The sequence below is a fragment of the Camelus ferus genome, chromosome 6, assembly GCF_009834535.1.
Source record: "Camelus ferus isolate YT-003-E chromosome 6, BCGSAC_Cfer_1.0, whole genome shotgun sequence".
In the NCBI taxonomy this organism is placed as follows: Eukaryota; Metazoa; Chordata; class Mammalia; order Artiodactyla; family Camelidae; genus Camelus; species Camelus ferus.
Window position 1 is genome coordinate 49,218,492 of NC_045701.1, and position 25,876 is coordinate 49,244,367.

The following is a 25,876-nucleotide window of genomic DNA, read 5'->3' on the forward strand; positions in this document are numbered from 1 at the left end:
GATTTTTAGAAATTTTATGAATCAGTGCTAGTCATTTACATCACACAGTTTCAAACAGGCAATTTAACTAGTGTATATAATTAGGAACGCTGGGACTCATTTTGTGAATAATCATATAAGCTCCTTTCTCCTCTCTATTCTCTGCTCCCTTCTTTGTCTAAGTTTAATGGTATTTGAACTGTGCTCCCATCAGACAAGTCTGTTTAGATAGGAGCATTGATTCTTTGCAGATGAGTTTGTGTCACTGGTTCCAAAAAAGAAACAGGCAAACAAAATCAGGCAAACAACCAAACAAGCAAAGCAATGCTCATAATTAAGTGTAGACCAATTCTGGAAAATTGTCATAAATAAAGACATATGGTCATGGATCTTATAAAATTGTTCTTAATCTTATGGGAAATATCATATGTGGGATGTCTTCTACTACACTGATGTAAGCATTCAATGGATATTTGCTGACTGAACGAATACATAAATGAAGGATGACAGACTGAGCATATCAACAGGTTTCCTTGGATATCCTAAAATGAGTTCATCTCCTAGGGCAAGCACCAAGTTCAAAACACAGATTAGATAAAAAAAAAAATAGCTATTGTTGTGTTGTGTTGTTTGTTACCTAGAAAAGGACATCTGTAGAAATGCGTGTACCCTTTATCACCCTAAAATGGAACATCCCTTATAAATAATACAGAATGGTAAAAAGTAAGCACGTTTGGTCAGCCTGAAGTATGGACCTATATCCCTTAAGGAGTAAAATCAGTTCAGTGTTCACTGCAATTTGGTATCATGAGGACACAAAATCACAAGTCAACGTGTTAACACACAAAAGTTAAAATGCTGCCCGACTAGAAAGGAGAAGCCTACTGTTTAAATTCTCTCGAAACAGAGTGTGTCTGCTAGTCACGTTTGTGCTCTGTTTTTAACACATATTATTCACCCTAGAATTATATACAAATCCCAAATTAAAATTCAATCTGGGTACAAGCTGGCAAAATAAATAAAGCTACTTTGGAGTTCTCCAGATGCATACTGATTGTGATTCATAGAATCACAGGGCTTTAAAACATCCTAAGAGCTAATGTGTTCTCCCATACCAAAGCTCCAGAGTCGTCTTCATCTGTAGATGTACATTTAATTGAGAGAAAATTGGTAACATTTTTCATCTTAACCGTTAAAGAAATTTCACTCCAATATACTTCTATATTTAGTCATTTTCACTGTGAGTCTATCATAAGGTTCTTCAAAACATCACATCTGATCACAATTTTAACATCTTTATCATTGGTTCTTGTTGGTAGAAAATACATATTTTATATACCTTATCTTAAACTGTCTCTCAGTATTTTCTTTTTAGGACTAAACAGTTTGTTTGTTTCAAATTTCTGAAAATTGTTTTAACTCTTTAGATATCTTGTATTTAACTTTGTTAATCAATATATAATTTTAGACTTTACAGAGGGTTCCTAGTTAATAATAAGAAAACTTTGTACTATTTAATTCAAAAGCCTGTATCTATCATGGCCAATGCTACTAATTTTACTTGCACTATTTCTGTAAAACCTTGTGTAAATCTAAATAAAAATAAATAAAAGAAGTAGCAATATCTCTTAACGTGATATTTTTGGGAATCTGGAATGTTACGAATCTGGTATCCAGAAAGTTTTTGAAAATAAGAATGTTCTTAGCTTGACTGAAGAATATTTTGTTTGCTAAAAGTAAAGAAATTATTTGCAATGTGAATATATATCATAAATATGCTTCTTACCTGTGCTGCTGGATATATTAACATCAATACTGATATCAGATATTCCTCCTCCTTTCAGAGATGCTACACATGTGTATGTCCCAAAATCCGTGAATTTTAAATCAATGATGTCCAAGTTTGTTGTTCCCGGGGAGACATCTGGATCAGTCTGCGTAATAACCATCCGCTCAGAACTTCTTAATGGACGACCATTTTTAAACCAACTAAATGTTAACTCCTCAGAAGGAACAGCTTCTACTTGGCAAGATATTTTCACCTCACGCCCAATCTGGATGTTGTCATCTTTGTGATAAGGATCTGGTGTGATCCAAAATCGTCCTTTTTTTAGTGCTAAAACATAAAAATTCCATAAAAAGTTAGTGTTACTTTCATAATGTTAGGGATTCATTCATTCTAGGTAATCATCTCTGGGCTGAAATAAAGTAAAACAAAATAAAATAAAATGTATGTATGTTTCTACAATTTCCAAGTAGTGTGCATATTAATGAACCTCATTAAGGTAATCTAGAAATAATCTGAAGACCTAAATCACTTAGAGATTCTAACACTTATTTTTATAAATTGGATAATATTTTCCAGTAATATAACAAATACCAGCATATGATACTTAAGTCTATACATGATGCTTAAACATTGTTGCCAGTGAATTTTAAACAAGTGATTAAACAGGTTTACATAAAGTCATTAGGGAGTTAATAATATGGATCATTGTTCTTCACCTATGCCATACCTTAATTATGGCACAATTTCTGAAACAACTTAGATATTGTACAAATTTCGTTTTAAGGAAAATTCTTCTAAGGTTGTATCTACATGCTGACCAAAACTAGCTTGGTAAGAATTCAGTCAGTTCATATACATGAGATATTTTCATATAGTATTGAAGGAACCTGAATTGGAAAAAAAAATTTTTTTTTTCAAAAAATTTGCTATGGTGGCTCTATTCCACCACACATAGATATTTCCAGTACAAACTGTTTGCTGGCTGTCTCCTGCAGATGGCCCAAAGAACCTCCTGGCAGAGGGCTTGGGACACATGCTCGGTTAGTGTCCTAACAGTAGTGCTTTCTGGGTCTAAGGTCAGCACTGTTCTCACAACCTGTGTCAGTGATAAGGACGACCGGAAGCTGCTGGGGAAGCATCTCTTGGCTTCTTAAGGGCTCCAGTCCTGAACCGTGAATGATACCATGGTGCTCAGAACGGATGACAGTTTCCTCCAGTGTATGGCAGCAATACTCTCATACATACAGTTTTCTCTTTTTCCAACACCCTACATGTTTCCTTCTCCTTTAAAATCACCATCTTTATATGATGAAATGTAGCCTATGCAGTGAAACATAATTATCCAGAATAAAATATTGTTCATTCACTTTTACTATTAAACCTAAATATATGATAACACTGGCAAAAATGACATGAATTCAGAGAACCTGCATATATTGGAGATCTTCTAATTGCATTCTGGGTAAACTTTCTTGAATTTAATTTGATTTTCCTCAGTCCAATAAAGGCCGGGAAATACCATAGAAATCAGTTGAATTATTTAAGAATGCACTAGAGAGTAATATATTTTTAAATCTTAAATATATTTGCCATTGATTTTCTTTACTGTTCAGCTCCAAATATTTTAATCTGCTTTCTTGTTTGCATCTTAATGAGGAGAGATAAATGAATATCAAAAAAATGTTTACTTCTTCCTTTTTATTCAAGAAATATTTACAGGGTTTTTGTTCAGGACTCAGCACTAGGCAAGGACCTTATAACATGAGATGAACAAAACAGACAAACTTGACCCTCATGTATGGCAAACTGTGTACCCAGAGATTATAGTCCAATTTATCCACCCAATGTATATGATACTTATGACTAGAAAAACGACATACTGTATACGTGTGAAATGTTTTATAAATCTGAAGAAATCTGAATCTTAGAGGAGAATCCTCAAAAATATTGTTTAGAAAATTCACAAAGCTTTGGTCTTAATGAAAACACCAGAAGACAAATATTTAGATCACATTCTCATATTGTTGTTTGTTACATTTTCTACAGTAAAATGCAACTTATGAAACTTATTTATTCATAACCATAACTTTGTCAGTACATAACTCTAGGATGAATCAGGAGACATTATGGCATTTTATTACATAGCTGCATATTTGTATTTTAATATGGCACTGAAATATATGACTTTACATTATAGCTAGAAAGGGAAATGCACTGAAAATGTCCATATCTGGCTACTCTATTTGGTATATAATACTGTGCACCTGTAATTCAAATGTAAATGAAGTTCTATAGCACAAAGCAAATCATAAGATCATAGAATGTCCTTTTCTTTTTTTAATATGTTGAGGAACATTTACTTTTGTTAGCACTCACATTTAAATGACAGTTTCATCTCTTTTGGTAAGAATTTTCCTTATTCTGTTTCTATAGAAAAATAATAAACCTAAATTAAAAAATTTAAATAGGTAACTCATAATTCTGAAAGATCAAATGTATATATTAATTTATTAACAATTTCATATGAGGGAACATTTAGAATAAATTTCACTCTAAAGTTATATGTTGGTTGACACATACAAACAAGACAAAAGATCCTGATGTTTTGGTGAGTAACATTTATTGACTAGGCAGCTCATGTTGCCCAGCTCTGTTCTCTGCACAGTGGCATATCACAGTGATACTGACATTGAGAGAACTGCAAACTCATCACGAAAATTAGATTTAAACTACTTAACAATTCAAAAGCCACTGATAAAAAAAACCCCAAGAAATCAATATCTATGTTATACGTCATGGACTGTTTTATTCATGAGAAATAACTTTTAAAATCCAAAGTAAAAAATATTAAATATTATAAATCTAGTAGTCAATACATAAATAAGATTGAATATATGATACAGTTATATCTTTAATAGAAGCAATATAATCTAGTTCATTTTAAGAATGAACTCGTTGCCACAATTGTTTGTTAATCTCAGTAACAGACAATTCTACGATTTGGCCAAAGTCAATTATATTAGTTGTTCAAATGACAGATTCTGAAAACAAAAAGAGGGACAAAGTTTGGCAAGTGAGCTAAACATAAGGAATATCAGGACAAGTAGCGTGGATCATCTGACTGGAGAGCCATCTCTTTGAGTTTGTTTTATGTTAATCCATGACAAAATATCTGGTTTTGTGTACAGAACAGAAATGTTCTAAGGGGAACAACGTGTGTGCATGTGTGTATGTGTGTGTGTGCCCATCAATAGTAACAAAGGACAGTTATATTCATTTGATTTTCTAACTCTGGCTGCTCAGAAAACTAAGAGCATAGTTCTGTCATCTAGGCACAGGTACATTAAGAACTGGAAACCTAATTCTGTTTTTTCATTTCTATGTGGTCCAATATGGGCAATCTAATTTTTATGGGTCAAGTAAATCATCTATAAAAATAAGAGGTGATAGTATTAGGCTCCCTTTGAGACCCATTGTGAGAAATAGCTTTTTAACAATAGTGTAGAGCTTTGAAAATACAAAGTGTTTAATATAGTTAATCAACTGGGAAGCAGGTTTCTTCGTTTATAATTAAACACTCTCCTTCTCAGTGAACAATTTACAGTAGTTCATGCAATGCTAATTTAAAGTCATTTCCTGCTACCAGTTAAGATTTTAAATGCTTAAAAATCAATCTGTGATTCCTACCAGAGTATAACAGGGCTCCAATAGACATAACAAGACTCTATAGAACTAAAGAAATTCTATGGAAAAAAGAGAGGAGAAATCCCTTTCCCCAAATGCAATTTTTAGCCTGAATATAGAAAATCCCTTAACACCAGCCTGAGAGAATATTAGATTTAGCTTAATGTATCATAAATTGTGATGGATGAACCTCAAAAGGTACTTGTTTAGTCTGGCAATGCATGTAAAGAACTGGCATCATGCTGAGCCTCTGTTCTGGATAATCAGGTTAGAAACATTGCAATATAACCCACAGTTCCCTTTCACAGTATTGTGAGAGCTGAATGCAAACTTGGCCCACAATCACTTTCGACAGGTGACTTGCGAGGACATTGTAATTGCACTCACTGCAGTCCCTCTACTTTGAGACTTACAGAGGTGCTCTGCGAATAGAATAAAACCAGTGTACAAAAGCAAGGCCGTTGCAAAGAACTGGGTAGGGCTTGCTGCTGACCCTTCTCTAGAAAGAAAACTGGAGTTTTGCTTGTGAATATCTACAGTTCTGAAGAAGGCTTAAATTATTTAAAATTAGATAACTTCTTGAGTTTATCCTTGAGTGAAAGACCATTGACTCTGGAGAAGTGTGGGCTTGTGGTTTCCAGGAATACAAGATCATTGCAGATAAAGACAAAGAAGAGTCTGTGAGATTGTATCTTGCCTACAGCTACAGACTTAAAATTATAAAATGTACTGATTGTCGAATGTTCCATAAATTATGCAACACATAGTAGTTCAATGTTAAAATAAAATCTGTGGATAGAACAAAAAATAACTTTAAATTAAATAGCATTTTTAAATATTTTAAATTTTAATGAGAAAGCATCTCTTTGGAGATGGAATATCAGGTGTCAGCTTCTGAATCTCTGCCAAGAATCCATTTCACAAGTATGATGAGACACAGAGTGACCATTCCAAGTAGATAAATTAGTTAAAAATCTCCAGATATACCACTTCTTATAATCTCAGGAGGATTCCAGTCAACATGAAGCACTGGCAAAATGTTGCTGAGAGGAATCAATCTAGAAATGATTAATAGTGTAATCAGATAAATAAAAATTGATTTTCTATTCATTTATTCTCTGTTAAAAGACAAAAATATTTGAGTGGAAAAAAAAAGAGTATTTGCTAGTCCTACTGGATGTCAACTGAATAAAGAGGTGGAAATACATTATATCAGCCAAGCAACTTAAGAGATCGTAAATGACAGTAGATACAATTTGTTCCATTATAATTAGGTCAGGTCCCTGTATTTCTCCTCAAAGAGACTGTGAACACCCAGGGAGGGGGCCATGCCTTACTCCTCTTTATTGTCGCCAAAACCTGAACTCAGTTCCTTGTTATAGTTGGTATTCAATAGTTTTCATCAAAATTAATTAAATTTGACAATCCAAAGCGTTAACTTTACAGATTTCAAATGTTTCCATTCAGTCTGTCCTGTCTCTGTTAACTCTGTTTCTGTTTGGTAGTCTTGTGTCCTGACACGCATGGAGGGACATGGGATGAAGGAAAGAGTAAAGAATTGACGTCCTCTAGGATTCAGGGGTTTTGTTTTGGGAGCAGAATATATTTGATAAACAAACAATATTAATATAGTGTTACATGTGAGGAAGGGAATTCTGTACAGAAAAACTCAGGAAACCTTACACCACCACACCTACTGACTAGCTGTTCTTCTGTCCTGGTCATATAATGTGTTAGGGACATCAGCTTTCTAACGTGATTATCAGTTACTCATCCTTGCTTTGTAAAGAAAACTGAATTTCATGCAAAGGGCTTGTTTACATGCATTAGAGCTCAGTTGACAATTATTTCTAAGGAAATATTTTGGAAAAGAGAAGAAAACTGACATCTAAACACAGTTATATTATCTAAAATACTATTTGCCTAAACCTGTTTGATAAAAAGGTTAACAGGGATCATGTTAAAAGAAAGAAGAATGATAAAGTTTGAGGATTGACTAGATTAGTAAAATTTTGCTTTTCAGAGCTTTGAACATGCAAACATGCACAATGCAACATTCTTAGAGAGATCAATAGTACTTAAGAAAAAACCCTTATTTTGTGGAACATCTTTCAAGATTAGTATCTCACAGAATAAAGTAAGAATCTATTAGTTGATGTAAATCATTGAAAATACTCTAAAATTAAATTCCATTCTGATATTTTAGGCATTTCCATTATGAGCATCACAAAATGTTAGACAAGATTCAATTCTCCAGTGAAAATAAAATTTACAATTAAAAACTAAAGGACAGGGAAATATCTTGATTTTTTTTTAAGTTAAGATGTGTCTAATGGCACAATGAAGTTATAAAACATATTTCAGAGTCATGTAATACAGTGTGCCTTCTTCCTTTTCCAAAAAACCAGGGTTTCTTAAAATTGAATTATCAGTTTGTTCCTATCTTGTAAATGCACATTTTGAAATATGCAAATAGCATGAAAAACGAATTAAATGTATTAGCTTCTATGCAATTTGCAATTATGGGTATAAGCTAGAACAACTTAATTTAGCTCAGTTGCTTGAGGAAATAATAGTATTTATTTATTTACACTTTATGTTATTATAGAAAAAGTATTTAAAGTGTATGAGAAGTATTAAAACTTCTGGAAGATGGATACAGCAGTCTTTTTTCTTCTTCCATACTATTTGGTATTCTTATACTCACTTTCCTTTATCTAACAAGTCCAATTGCAAATCTATAATCAGAATGAAAATTCATTAATAATGCAACAACCAAAAAACAATCATTACACTCATTTCCTAAAAGTAGTTTGAAACACTACCCGTGACATTTTGAATGCAGAATTAAGTGCTGAAAGGAAGTTGGGGTCCTATTTAATTATGAAGTATCAAGGCTGTATGTATTTTGTGAATTTTCTGAAAGCTAATTACTGCAGTTAATCATTCAAATTGTTTAAGCAAGTTACGGTTGAATTTTTAACTGTCTTTTAAATGTCCTTGCTCAACAGAATAACTGAAGGTAAGTATTTTCAGTAGAAATTGAAGTGAGAAAAATCTTTTAGGGGGCATAAAGTTTGCTTTTTGATACAAGCACTTCCTTGAGAAGTGAGCTAAAATAATATTACTATTATCACCATTAGTATTTTGCACTATTTCAGCACTATCCTAAGTACGGAGAAAATATATATTGCATATAATTATCAAAGTGTCCATATGATGTCATAAACTGAAACAAACATTTTCATAATATGGCTATTACGTAAATGGTATCTGATGTAGCATGGTATCTTACCACCAGTTATTTGAATAGGAGACTATTAATCAGCACAATTTACTGACCCTATTTCATAAAAAATTAGTAGATATTTTGAGCTCACCTTTTCTATCAAATTAAATATACTTATTCACACTGAGAAATGAGAATGTATCCATAGTTAGTTGTAGTTTTTATCAATTTTTAAAGACTCAGGACTAGAATCAGTTCTTACATGAACTGCAGCTTAGCAAGCCTGTGCTAAATATAGCTCTTTTGAAGTCTTTTTGAAAACAGCACATCTTTAATATTTATGAAACTGATCATGTAGTAGTGAAAACTGGATGAAAAGAACAAGACCAACAAAGAAACAAAGTTGTTCTTTATTTTTCTTGCTTTCCTTATTTTCTGTCTCAAAAGCTGTGGACTTTCTCCTTTCCAAAATGGTATTTTTCCAACCTGTCTCACTGTACCATGATGCTATGCATTCTTTTTACCCAGTTTCTTTCATATGCTATTTATTCTCAGAGTAAAAACATGTTTAGGTCACATCTTAGAGCCCTTCTCTTAACCCTAAGAATCCTAAGAAATACTTGTAGCTTGTTTCTTAAAAAAAAAATAGTGAAACACCAGTTGCCTCCCTGTTTTCATGTACTCATTCACCGATGCTGTTCTGACACTGAAGTCTCAAAAGTTAGCAATAACCTCTTAATCAATTAACACAAAGATATTTTCCAGTTCTTGCCATTTTACATTATAGATTATTTCTCCCTCTTGAAAAATCTCTTTTCTACTGACTTCTATGACTTGTAAAATATAAGATAATATTAAAGAAAATAAATACATTAGTTGACTTTGCACATTTGTATCACAGTTGTCATGACACACTCTCTAGGTCTCTAGTTAATTTGAATTCCATCATTAAACAGAAGTTGTAAAGTCAGTCTTTGTTGAGAAAGGATTTTTATATATGATTTTTCCATAATTGCAGACCGTGGAATTTTTACTGAATCTTCTACGTTCCAGTTTGCGGCCCCTGTTTTGGGACATGAAATTGTTGTTTTGTTTATTGACACACAAAAGATTGCAACCAGTTCTACGCACATTTCAGTTTACAGTAACATAATGACTTAATCATTTAAATATATTCTTTCATTTTAACATTAAAGAGCAAGGAAAATAACCTAGATATACTGAACAACCAAATGAAAAACACCTGCCTTTACTAGGAATTTATAAAAATGATCTTAACTATCTTATTCTACTTTGTGAGAAGCTGAAGTGTCAATACCATTGACAAAACCAACTGAATATTCCCCTCAGTGTAACTAAACATTAGACAGGTTTCTTCCTGACTCTAAGCCCCTGGCATCCATTTCATTAGAGCATTTACTTTTAGAAAACTTGCACTTATAGATCCATTCTCTGCCCCTTTGAGATGTGAATCTTCTACAGCCAGAAATGGCTTTCTCAAGGACCTGGGAGCCATCCCTTTAAAATGTACAGTCATACCTCAGAGATACTGGGGGTTCAGCTCCATATTACCACAATAAAGTGAACATTGAAATCAACTGAGACATACATTTTGGAGTTTCCCAGTGGATATAAAAGTTATGTTTATACTATACTATATTCTCTTAAGTATGCAATACTTAATACTACATCTAAAAAAGCAATGTATGTACCTTAATTAGAAACTATTTTATTGCTAAAAAATGGTAATCATCTGAGCCATCAGCAAGTCGTAATCGTTTTGCAATGGTAACATCAAAGATCACTGATCACAGATCACCATAATAAATATAATAATAAGGAAACACCTGGAAATATTATGAGAATTACCAAAATGTGACACAGAGACACAAAGTGAGTAAATACTGTTGGAAAAATATGTCAATAGGCTTGTTCAGTGCAGGATTGCCACAAACCTTCAATTTGTAAAACAAAACAAAACAAAACAAAAACAAAAACCGCAGTATCTGAGAAGCACAATAAAGCAAAGTTCAATAACATTAAGTATGCCTGTACTCATCAGAGGAGATAGTGCTTCTATCTCCTAGTTTTTACAGGAGGGTAGGTGCCCAAGTTTGAAAAGTGAAAAGGCTATGTAGCAAGCACAGATGGCTTAATCACATTGATCAACTTCCACTCTAATGTTTTCCAGTTCTTTTCCGTTAGCTCACCTCAGCATTTAAAAATCTCCTGTCTTTTGTTTTAGCAGAGTTACATTTAATCTCTCTCCTCTAGTACAATAGTGTCTTGATGCCTATTGTAACCATCTTGTATACAGTCTTTCTTCCTGTTTTATAATATGTCTGATGTAATTTTTCATCATATTCTTGTGTATTATTGAAATAGATGAAAACCAAATCAGTCTAGAAAATTCACTACAACAAGGTTTCAAGCGCCAAAGAACATAATGTGTATGGTCACAACACACACACATATACATACACTACAGTATATTGTTCAAAGATGAAATGTCACATGAGTACAAGTGTATTTGAGAGTTAAAAGAGGTTAATTTAATCCCATTATAAAGTTATGCTTCCTCCAATGTGATAATCCCTATTTAATCTTTAATGCCCTGTAGGTCTAGAGTTTCTGATTAATAGGCCACAGGACAAGAATTGGGATTTGTGGGCTAACCAAAGGATGACAGGACTGCTAAAATGAAGTATGAAGAGACTGACTCTAAAACTAAATACTTTAAATATATATGTTATAATGAGAAATGTGTAACATTTCCTTTTACAAAAGTACCCTCTACCTTACTCTCGGAGTCTTTAAAGCAGATTTTATAAATATGTTACAGCTTTTCTTTTTCTCCTTTTAATGAGAAAATTGGGGAAAATAAGCAAATGAGAAGCATCAAAATGATGGGGATATAGAAATGTTTTTACATCTCATAAAATTGGTAGTTGGCCCATGAATTGGCTCTGATCTTTACATGAACAAAGTAAAGAGGGATATACTAATTTCACATTTCACAGTATCTGTGAGTTCAAAATACCCCAATTCTTCAAACAAACAACAAACAAAAAAATTATTCTTGGTCCAGAGATGTGAGTAGAATTTATTTTCTTAACTTGCATAAATAAGACACATGGCAAGCAGCATTTTAACCACATCCTTATGGGGATCATTACAATGTAATTTATAGAACTAGTTGTCAGTCTGTCCCTCAGTTACAGGATTGTTAATTACATCAGTTTTATTCTGGAGCCAAGGAGAATGGTCCAAGTGCACAGGTGTTCAGGCTCAACTCAAAGATAAATCGAAAGATAGTGTCTCAGTAAGTATTAAGCAGGAGGGAATACAATTTACAGTCTATGATGACGATCCAGGGAGGTTGACATCGGTGGTCGTGGTGGGAAGGTGGTGTTGCAGATATTAAAAGTTGAGGGTTATATGAAAATATATGCTTTAATTATTAACTGACCATAGAAGTAAGACTCACATACACTCAGAAAGGAGAAAAGCCATCTAGGACCCAGGCTCTGTAAAGAAACAGATAAAGGAATGCCTGTGGAAAGGGGCAAGATAGAGACATCTACATGGTACCAAAAGCCAATGAAAACACAACTTTAAGACAGAAAAATGTTGAGCACCTTAAGGAAAAAAAATGGTTTCCCAAGATAATCCCAACTTTGCATTACCTAGAGAGTTGCTGAATATAAGACAGTTCAGTGTTAGGACACATTTTCCAGAAACAATGACTTCTGTGTTGGAAGAGTTGCTCTGAACTCATTCTTAAAGGAAATGATTGGATAATAAGGCCAGTAATACATTAAATGTATGCTTACTATTTGAAATTAAAACTATGACATCTATAGCTTAGAGCAGTAGTTCTTCAAGTGTGGATCCCAGACCAATAGCAACAGCAAAACCTGGGAACCTGTTAGAAATGCAAGTTCTTGGATGTCCCCACACCAAAAGTACACTTCTTGGGGCAGGAACCAGCCATCTACATTTAAAAGATTCACTAGGTGATTTTTATGTACTCTCAAGTTTGAGAACCGCTGTCCTAGACAATAATTATCCTTCCATATTTTAGAAATGCAGAGCCAGGGAGAAGGAGGCAGGCCCTCTACATTTACATCTATAGTTTCTGTCTCTGCACAGATGTCACCTTAGTAAAACCCTCTGTACTGACCTCACTGAGTCATAGTTGCTTATTTCCAAATGCCTGCTAGGTTTCCATGTGATATAGCACTTCAGAGTTCATGTGCCTCAATTAAACCTTGTTGTACTGCCACTGCAAGGAGTATCTGGATCCCCCGCTCCTAGACCATTAATGCCACCATCTTCCATATAAGCTATTCTTCCCCCTTCAACATTTGCTGTGTGCAGGCTCCCAGAATTTGCTATTGCCATTGCATTCATCTGTATGGCATCTTCACACTGTGCATCCAAGTCGAACTCAGTCATCAAAGCCCAGACCCAACGTCATTTCTTCCATACCGTCCCTGATTCATGCAATTGCACAGAAGAATTTCCACTTTCTATATCTGTCAGAAAATCCTCTTCTACATAGCTGTTTTTCAAAATACTTTGTATTCTCTGGACTCACAAGCCTCCTAAACACAGAGATACTTCATATCACTGTCTTCCTAAACACACTACCCTTCACACATCTTACACTTAAGTTGTTGGTATGGAAGAATAAATAGAATAAACAAAGATGTAAAAATTTTCACCTACTCAAGACATATCTGAAGCTATTTCCAAGTAGTTATCATATTGATTATTGTTACCTAATCATTAACCTGAACAAGTATAGTCAATCTTGTCAATTATTGCTTCTCATTTTGAGAAGTTGTTTGATGAATTAATTTAAAAAGCAACTGGTTTATTGTTGTTATTTACAGCCAGAGATTTAAAACCTGCAGTTCCAATGATAACAGTGGAGTTTATGTTTTATATGTCTAAATCATTCTTCTCATATTACACTTAACTGAGCTTTTAGGACCCTCTGAAAATCATCAGCATAGAAAAATCATTATCAAATATCAATATATAATACAAAAAGCAAATTAGAAAATAAAACTAGGTAGAGAGACTGGCTTTTACTCAATAAAATATTTTCCAAGCAAATGCATTAATCATCCTTGGACAAGTGGGTACCGATTAGTGATGGTGCTCTGACGAATACCACATGCCTTTTCTAAAGTACTCCTCAAAATCTTATACAATCTTGTTGCAGAATATTTTTAATTGAATTATAACAAATGATTCACTCAGTAGAAGAAATAAAAACTATTACCACTCTTACTGGTAATTTTCTAGATATTCCAGAAAAATTAAACAGAAGTCTAAAACGTGAATCTAATATGTACTATGTATAATGTTTTTCACTGATATCCATAATTCCTTGTGATTTAAAATAAAACTGATACATTTTTTGTACATTTTTTCCATATATACGTGGTCACATCTAATTGTGAAATCTGTCAGGCCACATAAAGATGTGTAAATGGGACTGCTGGAAGTAGGATGCCATGTTTTATCAAAGTGGGACAAAGTTCAACACATATTTGTGTGTGTGTGTATGTTGTATAAGTGCATAGCAGTTAGTTCTTCTGGATTTGTAATGTAAGTGCCTGATGTTAAGCTTTTGACTGCTGAAGCATCCACTTCGAAGATATCCGTCTCTAGTAAACACACGGCGAAGCTAGACAACTAGAACAGAGCCAGGCCACCCCATCCAGGAAGTTCCCTTCTTTGGAAAGCTCTGGTTGACCCAGACAGCTGACCACTTGACTGCTTGCTTTTCCCTTCGCATACTTTAATTCTTGCTCTTAGGTTGTAAATTCACCACTGAAGAGTGAGCCCTCGAAACCTAGTCACCCCACTGTCATTCCCAATAAAGGCAGAACCCCAGGTCCCATCTTCTCTCTCTCCTCACCCCCTCCATATATATATCTTCTCTCTCTCCTCACCCCCTCCATATATATATATATATATGCACATATCTCCATGATCTCACTGTGAGGCTCTGAGCATACCACATACCCTCTAGAAATTATGAGTAATAAACCTTGTTTCTTTCAAAGTTCCCTGGTGGATATTGCTGAGGCACATTTTGCAGTCATAATAAGAACCACAAGGGATAGTCCAGCCATTCTGTTGGTTCCAAGAAGACAAATGTTTGGGGGCTCACCTCAAATATAGGGACCCAGGTGCATGCCCCCCAGGTATTTCTAGCTGATACCATCAATAAGCTGAGACCAACACAAGACAGTTTGTATAGATTTATATATATGTTGCCCAATGAGCACTAGTTTTCTTAACATCTTTAATTACTGACTCTCCTTTTATTCTTCCTATTTTTTTATGTAAGTATAATCTAATAAAAGAAATATATATTTGAGAGCATACTTTATGGACCAGGCATCTTTATTTGGAGGTCCACGCAAAACTTGGGAACAAATCAGTGACAATTTTATGAAGTTATTATTCTAAAGGTTGTCTGTCAAAATTAATTCTAAATCCATTGCTTTGACCTTGGTGATACTACAATACATTGGCTTCATATATTTTGTTTCATTACAAAGTAACAAAATAGAGGATTAATTGAAAGTTCGCTGATCCAGAAAATATTTCCTTACCTGAACATCTTGCACAATTCTACACTCTCCTTTCTTTCCTTTTCCTTTTAAAAAATAAATATTTTTGCTTACAGCAAAGTTAAAACTCATCCAGTTGGAAACTCATTTTGGATTTACAAAAAGGTCTTTCTGTATAATTGAAAAGACATAATTTTAAGGCCACAACTTTAAAAGATAACGCTTTTTAAAAGTGTTTAAAATATATTACATATGTCCCTGCTGTTTTTAGAAAAGAAATTAGAACATAGTATTGTATTTTCTTGAAAATTTGAGGATCTGCCATTATCGATTTTCTTTACTGAACTCATGCTAGGCACTCAGTATCTTCTGATTATGACAGAATTACTTTTTTCCTTCATAAAGGCTATAGGCAGGTAAGTATTTTTAGTTTGTGTCAGTTTCTTTTTGATTTTCTGCTATTTTCTTTGTTGCTAACTATCAGCTCTTATTTCAACTATGATCATAGGCTTAGTGTGATTTTATTCCTCCACTAATTTGCTACTTTATCTATTTTACAGATGTACGTGAGCTTTATCACATGCAGTTGTGGACTTTCTCTTCATAGTTACACTTTATGTTATTTTATGGTTTTCTTTTGTTGCATCCAATTCTTAGTTGTGTTCTCTGGGGCTGGCATGGCTGCTGTGTATGTGTGATGTCACTCTACACTCTCCACATAGTGGGACTTAACATAAGTCAGAGGCTGCTGCTTGCTTGTTTATACCTAGCCACATTGTAAGAAGGGTGTCAGGGGCTCTCAACATTTATTGTTAATATATTGTATCATGCAGTCAAAAAACCCCAAGGAAGTGATAATTACATCCAGTTAGGAAAATGGGACGAAGCCAGAAGTAAAGTTGATATGAAAAAATTAAATAAAATAAACCTCTATATTTATTCAATTGAGGCAAGCCAGGTATCATATACCAAACATTTGAGCAGCCAAAATAATGAGAAAAACATAGCCAATTATAAAACTGACAGTATCTGTAGAGTAAGAGCAAAGCAGTTATACAGGAGAAGTACAACCATTCCTCTGGTCCTCAGAACAAGGGTACAGGACAGAGGAATGAACATCTTTGAACAGCTTCTTATAATGAACAGGGAACAATTTTGGAAGGCTATTTATTTAAAAAAAAAAACTGCTCAGCATAGGCTTAAAACATCAGGCCAAGGGGAATTCAGCTAGGAAGATTTTAGTATGTGAGGATGAAGCAATATGATGAAATACGTGTCAATTTGGGGACCGATTCAGAGCACTGAGGCCAGTGGTTCTTAACTAAAAGTAAGCATAAGAATCACATGTCTGAGCCACGTCCCCTAGGGATTTCAAGTAAGCCACCTTAGGGTAGAGTTTGCGGTTCTGCATTTCTAGGCTACACCACACACTGATTCATGCCTCAGGACGAGAACTCCTGACCTAAACGAATGGTTGAAAACCAGTCTTAACTCCTCCATATATATTTGATATTCTTAATTAAGATTCTGAAAGATCTTGAACAGCAGTAACTTTGAGGTTATAATCCCTGACAAGTAACCACAGGGCAACCAATCTGTGCTGACAATTAACTACACGGCCATACGCTTCAAGAGTCAGGCAAGCCAAGACATGAAAACGGCGGCACTCCAAACTCACTGCTAAGTGGAAGCTGACCCTAAATTAGCTCAGGGTATTGATGACACAAACTCCTTAGAACGACAACATGAAATAAAGCATCCGTATCAATATTCAAAACATAAATCCAATTTAGATGTTAGTACAGCCCAACCTGTCTACCCTGTTTATTCCTTCACAAATTTGAGGGGAAGTTGCTAAGAGAAAACTTCAGATAACTTCTTTCACATTATTTTTCATGGGGGAAATAAAACAATCTTTCAAAACTGTATTTTTAAAAAATATTGCCAAATATGTGATATTTGCTTTCCTACTTCTTCATGTATCTATAATTATTATCATACATTAATCTTAACAGTCCTTCCTATCCAGACTGAACAACTCCTCAAAATCATTTAGGACATCACACTTTATAGGCTGTCACTAATATGTGGCATGCATGAAGAGACCTTTGTGAACGTCAGCACAGTTTCTTAATCTTCACTTGACATAAATCTTCCTTAATAAAGGACCCTCTATATGTTGTAGATTGGGTGATTTTTTAGCCATCTAAGGAGGGTACAAATTAGGATAATAAATGATTGAAAAATTGTGTTGATAATGTGTCTTTAATAGATTGAGGGATACACAGACTACGAACTGCTACAAAGAACTGAGCCACGTTTAATTCTGACCTTGATTCTAACCTTTCTGTTGGCTTAATTGAGAGTTGAAGCAATGATGAACTGTCATTTCTTCAACCTTTTTGACAGCAGAGTGGTTCAGCACGGGATTATGTATTTATTAAGTATGACTTCATTCTGAATGAAACTGGCACAAAATAATATTGGAATACAGGCAACTCAAATATGAAAAATGCAGATAATTTATGATAGCACTGTTTTAAATTTGGTAATAAAATTCAGTGACAAGGACAGCCAAATTATCTGTCCCTCAGTTTTACTAAAGAAAATATTTACTGAATCCAAATGTTACTACTAATGCTGATAAATAAGTAGTTTTAGGCTGTGTTGACAAAAATGAATGCTACTACATGTATTATGTTATTTGGGTCAGTTGTTCTTCTCCTAATTTCTATTTGCAATCCACCTGGAATTCAATAAAATAGAATGAAGGAGCTATAGGTAGGTGAAGGTTAATACTCTGTGTAAGTCAATTAAAAAGATACTTAACTCAGTATCAATTACATAATTCAGTCATTAGAGGGACATGGTCTCTGCCATCACATAAACGGGAAAAAAATACGACTCTAAAACACAGCTGAATGTGTTAGAGACTAACAGTAGTAAAAATAACTTAATTTATATTGCACCTATATTTAATTCAATGCTTTCTGCTTGAAGAGATGTCTGTACTATTTATATAAAGACCAGTTTATTTGGAGACACAGGATCAGGTTAATTTTCTCCCACAAAGGCTTTAGACAAGACTTCCTCCAATGAGAATGCAGTTTCTGAATATCATTTTAAAGTATTTTTCCTATAAATCTTGAGAGATATACAGCTTACTTTTACATTATCATTTATTTCCCCCCAGCCGTATTCTATATATATTATTGCAATTTGCCCTGATATTTTGAAAAAAAGAAGATACAAATACATTTAGTTAAAAGTTAAAGAGACTACTCCATTTTGAAGTCACCAACCACATGTCATTACATTGTAACAATCACAATAATCAATACCTTGGCTAAATTCAATCACTCAAGAAAAAAACCAGGTAGAATCAACAAGCACTGCCATCATATAATGATAATTAAGAACTAAGTTATGAGTGATATTGTGTTTGCTATTAATGAATATTAATTAAGAACATGGCTATTTAAAATGCTACAATCTCTGTTGCTCAGCAATGCTTTACCCATTGCTTTTCACGCCCTTATCCTTTCCTCCAAAATCTGTTTTTAATTATCCAACTTCCACCTGAGCACATTTCTCACAGTTTCAGCAAAAGCTATGACCTCTTACTTCAATGAGAAAAACAAATGCCCATCTAATATAAATGCCCAAAATGCATTCCAGGACCAAGTCCAGGACAAAGCTGATCTAGGGTTCCATTTCTTCTTACCATTTCCCCTTGTGTCTCAGAATGATTCCTTCTAAGTGCTACTACCTTTGGGCCTGGGCCTGGATTTATCTCTCTCTGGTACCCTCAGTTTTCTCTGATTTTCAATCTCCACCTTGACACTTGATCTAAGTCAAGCTTTTACAAATGCTTCTCTCTGTCTACAAACAATCTTTCCCTCATCCCTACTCTTCTTAGTCATTGTCAACTTCTTCAACTAGTCATCTTTACAATCTTTATTTCTCAACCCTACTTACTCCCATAATCTGCCAAAACCTGCCTTCTCTCTAGTGCACAGCACACCAGTGGCATCATCTTCACGTTTCCATCCTCATCTACCTTAACTCTTTTTGGCTTCTTACATTTACACTGCTGACCATAACTTCATTTGTAAAACCTGTTCTTTCTTTCTTTTTTTTTTCTTCTTTTTTTTTTTTTTTGGCCTCTGGAATAGCAAACATTTCTGGTTCTCATTTTACCTTGCAAACAATTCTTTTTCGATTAAAAAAAAATGCTGTATCTCTTAAATGTATACATTTCAAAAGGTTAATTTCTAGGTCATGAGTATTATATTGCCTTTAATCTATAGATGATGAAGCAGAGACATAGAATAATTTACTGAAAATATGTATTTAAGTATCAAATCTTTAAAAATGAAATATTTTAAGTCAAATGATATTTTAAATATTATTTACCAAAAACAATTTTATAAATGAATACATTACTCATGTACTAATGCAATCTTCAAGTTTATACATCATTTGGGCTTTTTCTGTAAGGTCAGGAAAATCAGGCAGGAAATTCAGATACAAAGCACTATTGAAAAAAGAAAATCACTAGAGTTTATTTGGCAAGAGAGTACCATAGTGAGCTTATTATTGGAAATGATGTGTTACTTAAATAAAATGGCTGAATTACACAAATTGCTGTATCACATTAACTGGTAACTATGAACAGTTCCTAAATTATCACTGGAAAAATACATATCCATTAACATATTTTCATTGCACAGTGCCTACAATTAAGACATTTCCAATTAAGAGAGAAAGAACTGTGAATTTATTGCTCAATTTAAATTTTTTCATTATTTGCTGATTGAGCCATTTGCCAATTATTGTTTCTGTGCTTGTGATCATTATATTGTGAAACTACGCTATTGTTAGCACCTTTACCATGTAAATACATCAGACTGCAAATCCTATCAGATTCTATTACATATTTTTGCTCCTCCAAAATGCAAAAGCTTCAAATAACTGTAGGAGTTTAAAGAGCATCACATTTATGGCAGAAAAATGAACAAACCTAAACTACTTGGTTATTTTCTATTTTGGTTGCTCATGTTTGAATTTTTTGTATTCTACCATCATTGTTCTTCAAATACAATGTTAATCTCTATTGCTACAAACATACTACTGTTGAAAGTATGCTGAATCAGATCTCTATTTCTGACTTTACTAGGGACACTTGTAACTGACCATCATACCTATGGAGAAAAATGAGAAATTCCAAGAAAAATTCTTATAAGTTTTTTATGAAAGCATCAAATATCAGTTCAGGCAATCTGAACTTGAAGGGTCAAAATCTCAGAGAAGGGAAACACAAAAAGGTGAGCTGACATATTGTAGCCACTTTTCCTTCAAGTAATTTGCCTGTAGCAGAAGGCTGAAGATCCAAGCAAAAAGTTCCAGTGAATAATAGCCCAGGATACTCCGGCTGGCATGTGAACAGCCACGCCCTAGTAGCAGAGCAAACAGAAGACAGAACACTACCAACCCAGCCTTGAATCTGCTCATCTTCTGACTGAACTGAGATAATAAAACTATATTCTCTCTGCCTAAAACAGATTTTAAAAAAAGAAATTTTTCTGAAGAAACAACATAATCCTGAGCCAATTTTTAATACAGAATAATGTGTATTCAGTAAGAAAATAAGGCTTATCAAGAAACAGGACAAAGTACAACAGAAGAATAACAATAAATCACAGGCTATCGAGATACCAGAGCTCTTAGATAAAAATACTAAAATCGTTATGATTGAAATGCTCAATAAAATAAGATAAAACATTAGGGAAAGCTAAATGAAAGATGGAAGGTTTCACCAGATAACTGGAGTCCATAAAACTAAATCATATGCAGATTTTACAACAAAAAAATACAATGAATAAAAGTAAGGACTCAGTAAATGTGTTTTATAATAGATTAGAAGTAATAAAATACAGCACTGGTGAACAAGAAGATGGGGCAATAAGAAATATAGAAACATAGAGAAGAAAAAAGGAGAAAAATAGGAAAGAGGTAGCATTACTACAGAATTTCCAAATTTAAAAGGACAGTAAAGAGGGTTTCTGAACAACTTTATGCAAATATATTGACATGCAAAATCAGTATATTTATTGAAAAGCACAACTCATCAAAACTAACATAAGAAAAAAATTTCAAAGATGAATACTTTAATATTCATTAAAGAAACTGAACTCACCATTTCAAAATTTCCAAAAGAGAACACATGCCAGGATGACTTCACTAGTGAACTCTATCAAACCTATAGGAACAAATAGTGCCAATCCTATATACAAAAACACAATTCATAAAATCAAAGAGTACAGAAAATTCCTCAATTCAATAATTATTATGAGGCCACTATAAACCTAGTAGCGGAAGAAAAACAATAATATATTACAAGAAATGAAAATCAAATACCAGTATCCTTCATAACCATAGACATAAAAATCCTAACAAATGTTATCAAGTCAATTACACTAGTATATAAAGATGATAACACAAAATTATCAAGTGGGTTGTATCCAATAAATATGTTGGTTTAATACTTACATAGCAATTAATGTAATTATTGCATTAACAGATTAAAAGAAAAATAATATTAATAATTCAAATAATACAGAAAAAAATTGTTAAAATGTAACATCGATTTTAGAAATAGAAGGGTATAGCCAACCTGATAAAGCACAATCACAAAAAACCTACAGCTAAGATAATACATAATAGTAAAATACTGAATGCTTTACGCTTTTCCTCCTAAGGCTGGAAATAAGAAAATGATGTATATTCTTACCAAAGCTATTCAAAATTATATCTCCTACAGTTTCCACCAATGAAATAAGGCAGGAAAATGAAAATCTTATGGATTATGAAGGAAAAAGCAAAACTGCCATTATTCTCTGATGACATATTTTTAACGAACCTATGAAAAGCAAAATTTACTATTAAAAATGGAAAAATTGAATTTCATAAAAATTAAAAAACAGGCTACAGATGAGGAGAGAATATTCTTATCACACATATATGACAAATGGTTTGTATTCTGATTATATAAATAATTATTGCAACTCAGTAATAAAACAATAAACAAACCAATTTTTGGGGGGGTGCATGTATCTTATTTATTTATTTATTTATTGACATACAGTACATTTACAATGTTGTCTTAGTTTCAAGTGTATAGCAAAGTGATTCAGTTATAAATATATACAAATCTATTATTTTTCAATTTTTTTCCATTATAGGTTATTGTAAGATACTGACTCTGGTTCCCTGTGCTATACAGTAAAGTCCTTGTTGGTTATCAGTTCTATATATGTAATCCCAAACTCCTAATTTACCTCTCCCTCCCCTTTTCTCTATGATGACCATAAGTTCAATAAACAAAACAATTTTTAAAAATAGGGAAAAGATTTGTACAGACATTTGTATTTGTATTTTATCTATTGTTCTCTTGGTCAGTCCTTTTAGGATTTGTCAACTTTGTTAAAGTTATCAAAGAACACGTTTTGGGCTCTTTAAATTCTCTTTGTTGTTTTTCTATATTTCATTGACATGTGCTCTCTTTTTTACTGTTTTCTTTCTCCTACTTTAGATTTGATTTCTATATGTGCCACATATTCTTTGCTCCCTTATTCTTCCTTTCTTATATTTTTCAGTATGGTTCAATTATTTGAAAGCATTTAGCACTCATTAATTTTTAGCTAATTATGAATAGAAGATTATCATTAAAATGCCAGCAGTAAGCATTGTATTTAATGGAGTAATACTGAAAACTTTCCCTTCAGGATTAGAAAAAAGAGAAGGATATATGATATTCTACTTACGTTAAACTTGTAATTTGGACATCTTTCACAATAAAAGAAGTCAAGAAACAGATATACATAAAACAAAGAAGTATATCTTTCATTATGTGAAGCCAACATGATGTGTACATAGGAAATTTTAAAAAATCTAAGACAAATTATAATCAATAAGTAAATTTATGAAAGCTGAGTAATACAATGTCTATATACAAAACCATTTGCATTGCTGTACACCAGCAAAAATAAATAGGAAATAAAGTTTTTTAAATGATATTATTTATAATGCCAAGAACAAGAACAAGAAAACACAAATAATAAGAATAAATCTAACAAAAGATTTTTAAGATCACTTCTTTGAAAACCATAAACTGCAGTGAAAGAAATGAAAGAAGACAAGCAAATGCAAGGATGTAAAATGTTAATAGATTGGAAGATGTGTAGATCCAATTCAGACCAAATAAAAATTTCAGGGATATTTTTGGTGGGGAGGGGGAGTGAAGTAAAATTAGTAAACTGCTTATAAAATATATACAGATACACATGGGGCCAAGACTAGCCAAGGCAATCTTGAAAAAAGGAAAAAGTCAGAATACCTGCACTGCCAGAGTTAATACAGTGTTACAGTAATTGAGACATAGCAGTTAGTAGCATAGGGATAAACAAAGATAAACAGAAAACAAATGGGTTGAGAAACAGATCCACATGCATTTGTTCTTTTGATTTATGACAAAGGTGACAGAGCAGTATAATGAGAAGTAATGGTCAGTTCTATAGGTGGTGATGTGTTATTCATATGTTCAAACTGAAAAAAAATACCTTCAGTCCTACCTCAAACCAGATAAGAAAAAAATTATAAATGAATTACACATCAAATATTTAGGTAACACAGTGAAACATTTAGCAGAAAACTTAAGTATATTTTTTTATTATCTGGGGTAAGAAAAAATTTCTTAAATAGAAATATTCTATATCTTAGATAGAATAAATAATATTTCTTAAATTCCTTAAATTTTTTAATAGTTTAGACTGCATCAAATTGAAGAATTTATAGTCACTATGGAATGGCATTAAAATTGTAAGAAGGCAAGCTACAAAGTAGAAGAAAATATTCTTTAATAAATATATTCAATCAATAACTTATATCCAATATATAAAGAACTCTACAAAAAAAGAAGAAAAAATAAAACCCCAAAAGGGGAAAAACAGGCCAAAGATTTGAAAAGGTGATCGCCAAAAAAAGATAATCAAATGGTTAAAAGCATTTGAAAAGTTACCCAACTAATCCATCACAAAACAAATGCAATTTAAAACCACAGTATTCCATGACACCAATTAGAGTGGTTAAAACGTAAACATAGACACTATCAAGTGTTAACAAGAATGTAGAACAAATGGAATGCTTGTAGAAGTCTAAACTGGAAAATTGTTTGGTATGAGATATTAACATTCTTTTATGGTATCCCTCTTAGGAAAATATCCAATAGAAATGCATTCATAGGTTCACCAAAAGATTGGTAGAAAAATATTCAGAGCATAATTATTCACAGAATGGTTTCAAACTGCTAATAACTCAGAATCTCATAAATATCAAATGCATAAATTCTGTTATATGCGTACAGTGGAATATTATAATTAATATAAAAGGTCATGCTACATATAGTAGCATATTAATCTCACAAACATAATACTGATACAGAAATATAGACATAAGTTGCATTGTACATAGTTCTATTTATAAAAAAAAAGTTTAAAACAGAAAAACTAATCTAAAACATTCAAAGACAGAATAGAAGTCACCTTTTAGTGAGGCTGTGAAAGAGGGACAAGAGGGGAGCTTCCTGAAGGCTATTACTTCTCTGCTTTGCAGTCTGGGTGCTGCTGACACGGATGTGTCCACTCAGTAAAACTTCACTAAGCTGTATACTTACAATGTCTACAATTTCTATTACACTTGAATAAGTTAAAATAAAGCCATATATTACACTGTATTTTTAAGATGGTGCTTTAATATGCCCAGGTTACATAATCAGCAAGCAAGAGGTCATTATATGATAATAAGGTCTTAAAACGAGTAAGAAGGCACACGGATATCAAGTCGAGACCTCCATTACTGTAAGAGGAAAAAAATTACTGAACCAGAACCTTTCTATCCAAGTGAATATCCTTTATTTCTCTGAGCACTCACACCAAATAAACTTCTAAATTAGTAGACCAACTGCAATCGGTTACATGCCTCCCTTTTTAGGTTTCTCTACTTCTGTCAGAATAAATTAATAGTCAATGTGAAATGAAATGAAATGTGCCATGCTAGACACAATCCTCAAAGGAAGTTTCTGTAAAGAAAGCCAGCATTTAGCCCATAGTGTAAGAAGAAGCTATAATAGGGCATTTTATATCCTCTTTAGACCACCCCCTGCCACACACAAACAGGATAGTTAGGAGAAAGTTTAAGCAGATTGGTAAGAGCAACATAAACGTCCTTTTTTTTTTTTTTTTTTTTGGTCATTTTCCATCATCTTGGTTTCATGTCTGGATAACCCTACAGGTCATCTAGTGCTACTAGAAATGTGGAGATTGTATGGGAGGCAGGAGGGCTGTAATAACAAAACTGCACTCATTTGACTGTGTTCACTGACTTCATAGCTCACTGACTGACCTTGGGGAGGGAGCATATCTTAGAATTCTAGAAAAAAACAACTCTTACCATTACAGTAAATAGTAGGTTTCAAAATTAGGAAGCATAATGAAAACCTTTAATAAGTAAGGTGAGAGATGTTAGCAAATGCGGTTCAGA

General features: G+C 33.2%; 1 protein-coding gene across 2 annotated transcripts in view; it reads right to left on the minus strand.

Annotated features, from left to right (window-relative positions):
* The window catches only part of MDGA2 (MAM domain containing glycosylphosphatidylinositol anchor 2), a 690,959-nt gene that overhangs the window by 180,658 nt on the left and 484,425 nt on the right, over positions 1–25,876 (minus strand). For both annotated transcript variants that reach the window (XM_006189475.3, XM_014563340.2), the window contains one exon: positions 1,766–2,095. In XM_006189475.3, coding sequence (XP_006189537.2) covers positions 1,766–2,095 — 330 coding nt within the window. The remainder of the gene's footprint in view (positions 1–1,765; positions 2,096–25,876) is intronic.